The sequence below is a fragment of the Apis dorsata genome, unplaced genomic scaffold (genome assembly GCF_000469605.1).
Source record: "Apis dorsata unplaced genomic scaffold, Apis dorsata 1.3 scaffold_161, whole genome shotgun sequence".
Lineage (NCBI taxonomy): Eukaryota > Metazoa > Arthropoda > Insecta > Hymenoptera > Apidae > Apis > Apis dorsata.
The window spans coordinates 965,675-968,756 of NW_006263450.1; the positions used below are offsets into that span (position 1 = coordinate 965,675).

At 20.8% G+C, this 3,082-nt stretch overlaps 1 protein-coding gene across 1 annotated transcript in view; it reads right to left on the minus strand.

The window, feature by feature from the left end:
* Positions 1–42: 42 nt before the first annotated feature.
* LOC102681808 (integrin alpha-4-like) overlaps positions 43–3,082 on the minus strand; it is a 4,072-nt gene continuing 1,032 nt past the window's right edge. The window contains exons 3-9 of the mRNA XM_031509498.1: positions 2,746–3,041; positions 2,218–2,674; positions 2,028–2,075; positions 1,408–1,844; positions 1,170–1,333; positions 552–1,044; positions 43–487 (exon numbers count right to left, since the gene is read on the minus strand). Coding sequence (XP_031365358.1) covers positions 140–487; positions 552–1,044; positions 1,170–1,333; positions 1,408–1,844; positions 2,028–2,075; positions 2,218–2,674; positions 2,746–3,041 — 2,243 coding nt within the window. The 3' untranslated portion in view covers positions 43–139. The remainder of the gene's footprint in view (positions 488–551; positions 1,045–1,169; positions 1,334–1,407; positions 1,845–2,027; positions 2,076–2,217; positions 2,675–2,745; positions 3,042–3,082) is intronic.

Genomic DNA, 3,082 nt, shown 5'->3' on the forward strand with positions numbered 1-3,082 from the left:
TATATATATGTATAAAATATATATTATATATTATAAAAACATATTAATAAATTTATTCTTGATGAAAAACTTCTATTGATGAACATGTTTCCAACATAATTCTATGTTTTTTCTGTAATGTAATAAGAACATTAAATATCTATAATATAAAATTAAAATGTTTCAACAAACTTACATTTTCAGATTTTAATATTTCAAGTTCTCTCTTTTTTTTTCGTTTAAAGAATCCGATTTTAAATAATATTAAAATTAATAATATTAATAATAAATTTCCTAAGAAAATTGATAAAATTATAATCCATATAGCAATTTGTTCAGTTACTAGTGAACCTAAAAACATTGTAGCCACAATAACATTATCAGATTTATGTCCAATTTTTTGAATAATATGATCTGATTCCAAAATATTAACATTTCCGCTAGATAGAAAAAATATAATATCTTTTCCTGCCATCATTGCTGTAATAAAAAATTTAAAAAAAAAAATATTTTAAACATATTATAATTTAGAAATTATATAAAAATATATTAAACAAAACCTTACATTTAAAATTAAATAAATAAATATCTAATATAACTGAAAATTTTGCAATAGACAAAGAATTTAAAAATGGGCCCAATTTGTATTTAATATATGTACATTTTACATTGTCATTTATACAATCAACATAAAGTGATCTATTTTTAGGTGGAAAATTTATAGAAAAATTAGAATCTGTTATAAACTTTTTTGATGTGTATTTTTCAGTATTTGCAGTATAAATTTTAAAATTATCAATTAAAGCAGTTGAAACTGTAGAGTTTAAATAGGTACAATGAAATAATTGATTATCCATATAGCTGCAAGTTGTGTCATTTATATTGATAATTTGTATATCTCCAATAGATTGTTTCCAGAAAGTTGGAATACTAAGTGTTAATATAACTTCATTAATTGGACTAGCACCAAATTTCTGAATTTCATAAATATGTTGAAACTGAATGCTGTTTAATTTTTTATCTTCATTTTCAAGAAAATATGAATATAGATCATGTTGGGCTTTCCTAAGTGAAAATAATTGTAGTTATCAATAACAATCTATATATGAATAAAATATGAATAAAATATGAAAATAAAAAAAGGAATCATTAATTAAATAATAATAATTAATAAACATAGCAATACTAACCCTGTTATTGCTATATCGATATCAGTATCAAAATATATAGTAAAAACATTTATATTATTGAATGAATTTTTTTGTTCACTTTGTGTACTAAAATTCGTCCATAGTTGTACATGATCAATATCAAATTGAATTTTACTCATATCCAAATTTAATATTAATTTTTTCTAATAAAAAGATATAATTATGTTATATAAATATTTTTAAAAATATTTTAATATAAAAAATAAATTATATTTACGTTTTTTTTAAGTGGATTTCCAAGATCACATATTACTTCTAAAGTATTATTTTTATAAAAATTTTCTATACATAAAGATGGTATACTTGCTAATGATAATATTTTTGGTATATATATGTATATTTTAGCTTGATATGCAGGTTCATCATAATTAAAGACATCTAATTTAAATTTAATAGTAAATGTAGATCCTATGATATATCTATTACCAGACTTTAAATCTGTTGAAAGTGATATTTTCACATCTGAAGTACAAATATTATCTTCACCACAGTCTACAGCAAATGGTAATTTTATTAAATCTTCAGTTTTAGAAAGTAATTTATTTATGATTGCACAAGATGTACAAAAAAAATTCAATTTTCTCTCATTGTTATTTAAGTTCTTTTCCAAACTAATTTTTACAGATATTTCAATTGGATTTATTATGTTTTGAATATTTTCCTAATAAATTAAGCAGATATAATATATTTTTATTAAAAATAAATATTTTTTTTTATTAAAAACGTATTTATAAAATTTTACCTTTAAATGTATTTCAATATTCTTGCATAAATTTTTAGATTTATGTAAAGTTTCAGAAAATTTATAAATATTAATATTATTTTTTTCTATATTACAATAAGCCCTTCCATATATTTCATCGATTTTCAAAAATTTAACAACTCCTAAACATTGTTTAATATTAAATTCCAGAATTAATATTAAATATTTCTTAAGTATTTATAAGTATTTAAGTATTAAAAATATATTAAAAATATTATATTAAATATATTCAATTCTATTATAAATATTTAATTATATACTTACGAAGGTGTTTAGGAGCATTTATTCCTTCATAATATGTGCATACATTAATTAAAAAAGAAGAAGAATTTATTAATAATTTTTTATCTTCATAAATTAATTTTGTAGTTATTGTTACAACAGGTTTTGATTTTATTAAAACAGCTTGTTCTGATAAATAAGCTCCAACTGCAATATCAGGATATTTATCACCATTTATGTCACGAGGTTCTGAAATTGAAATCCCAAATCCACGAATATTTTTTCCAAATTGTTTTCCAATTATTTTTTGACTATAATGTCTAAGTAATCCGTTGCTATTGCCATTAAATATATATATTGCACCAGTTCCTTCTTCATATGGTGCACCGACAGCAATATCATTATAACCATCATAATCAATATCACCAAGACAAGATATAGTAAAACCAAATCTACTTTCAGATATTTTTCCATCAAATGATTGTTTTTTAAAATTTTCCTAATATTAAATGTTTGAATGTAATATATATATTATATTTTAATATAATATATTTAGAATATACAACATACATTAGATAAAGCAGTATATACATATATGCGACCTTCATCTATATATCTTGACCATAATGGTGCTCCAACAATTAGTTCATCTTCAGCATCGCCATTGAGATTACATGACGTTAAAGCAGCACCAAAATATTCTCCATATTGTTCACCTCTTAAAAATTTCTTTATATTTATTATTGCATTATTAGTTTCAGGAAAAGTAAATATAATAACACTTCCATTCATATTTGAATCTTTTGGAGCACCAGAAACAAACCATAATTCTCCTTTTATAAAATAACCAGATGTTACTGCATATCCTAAATAAAGTATAATTATAAATTATTATTTTATATATTAT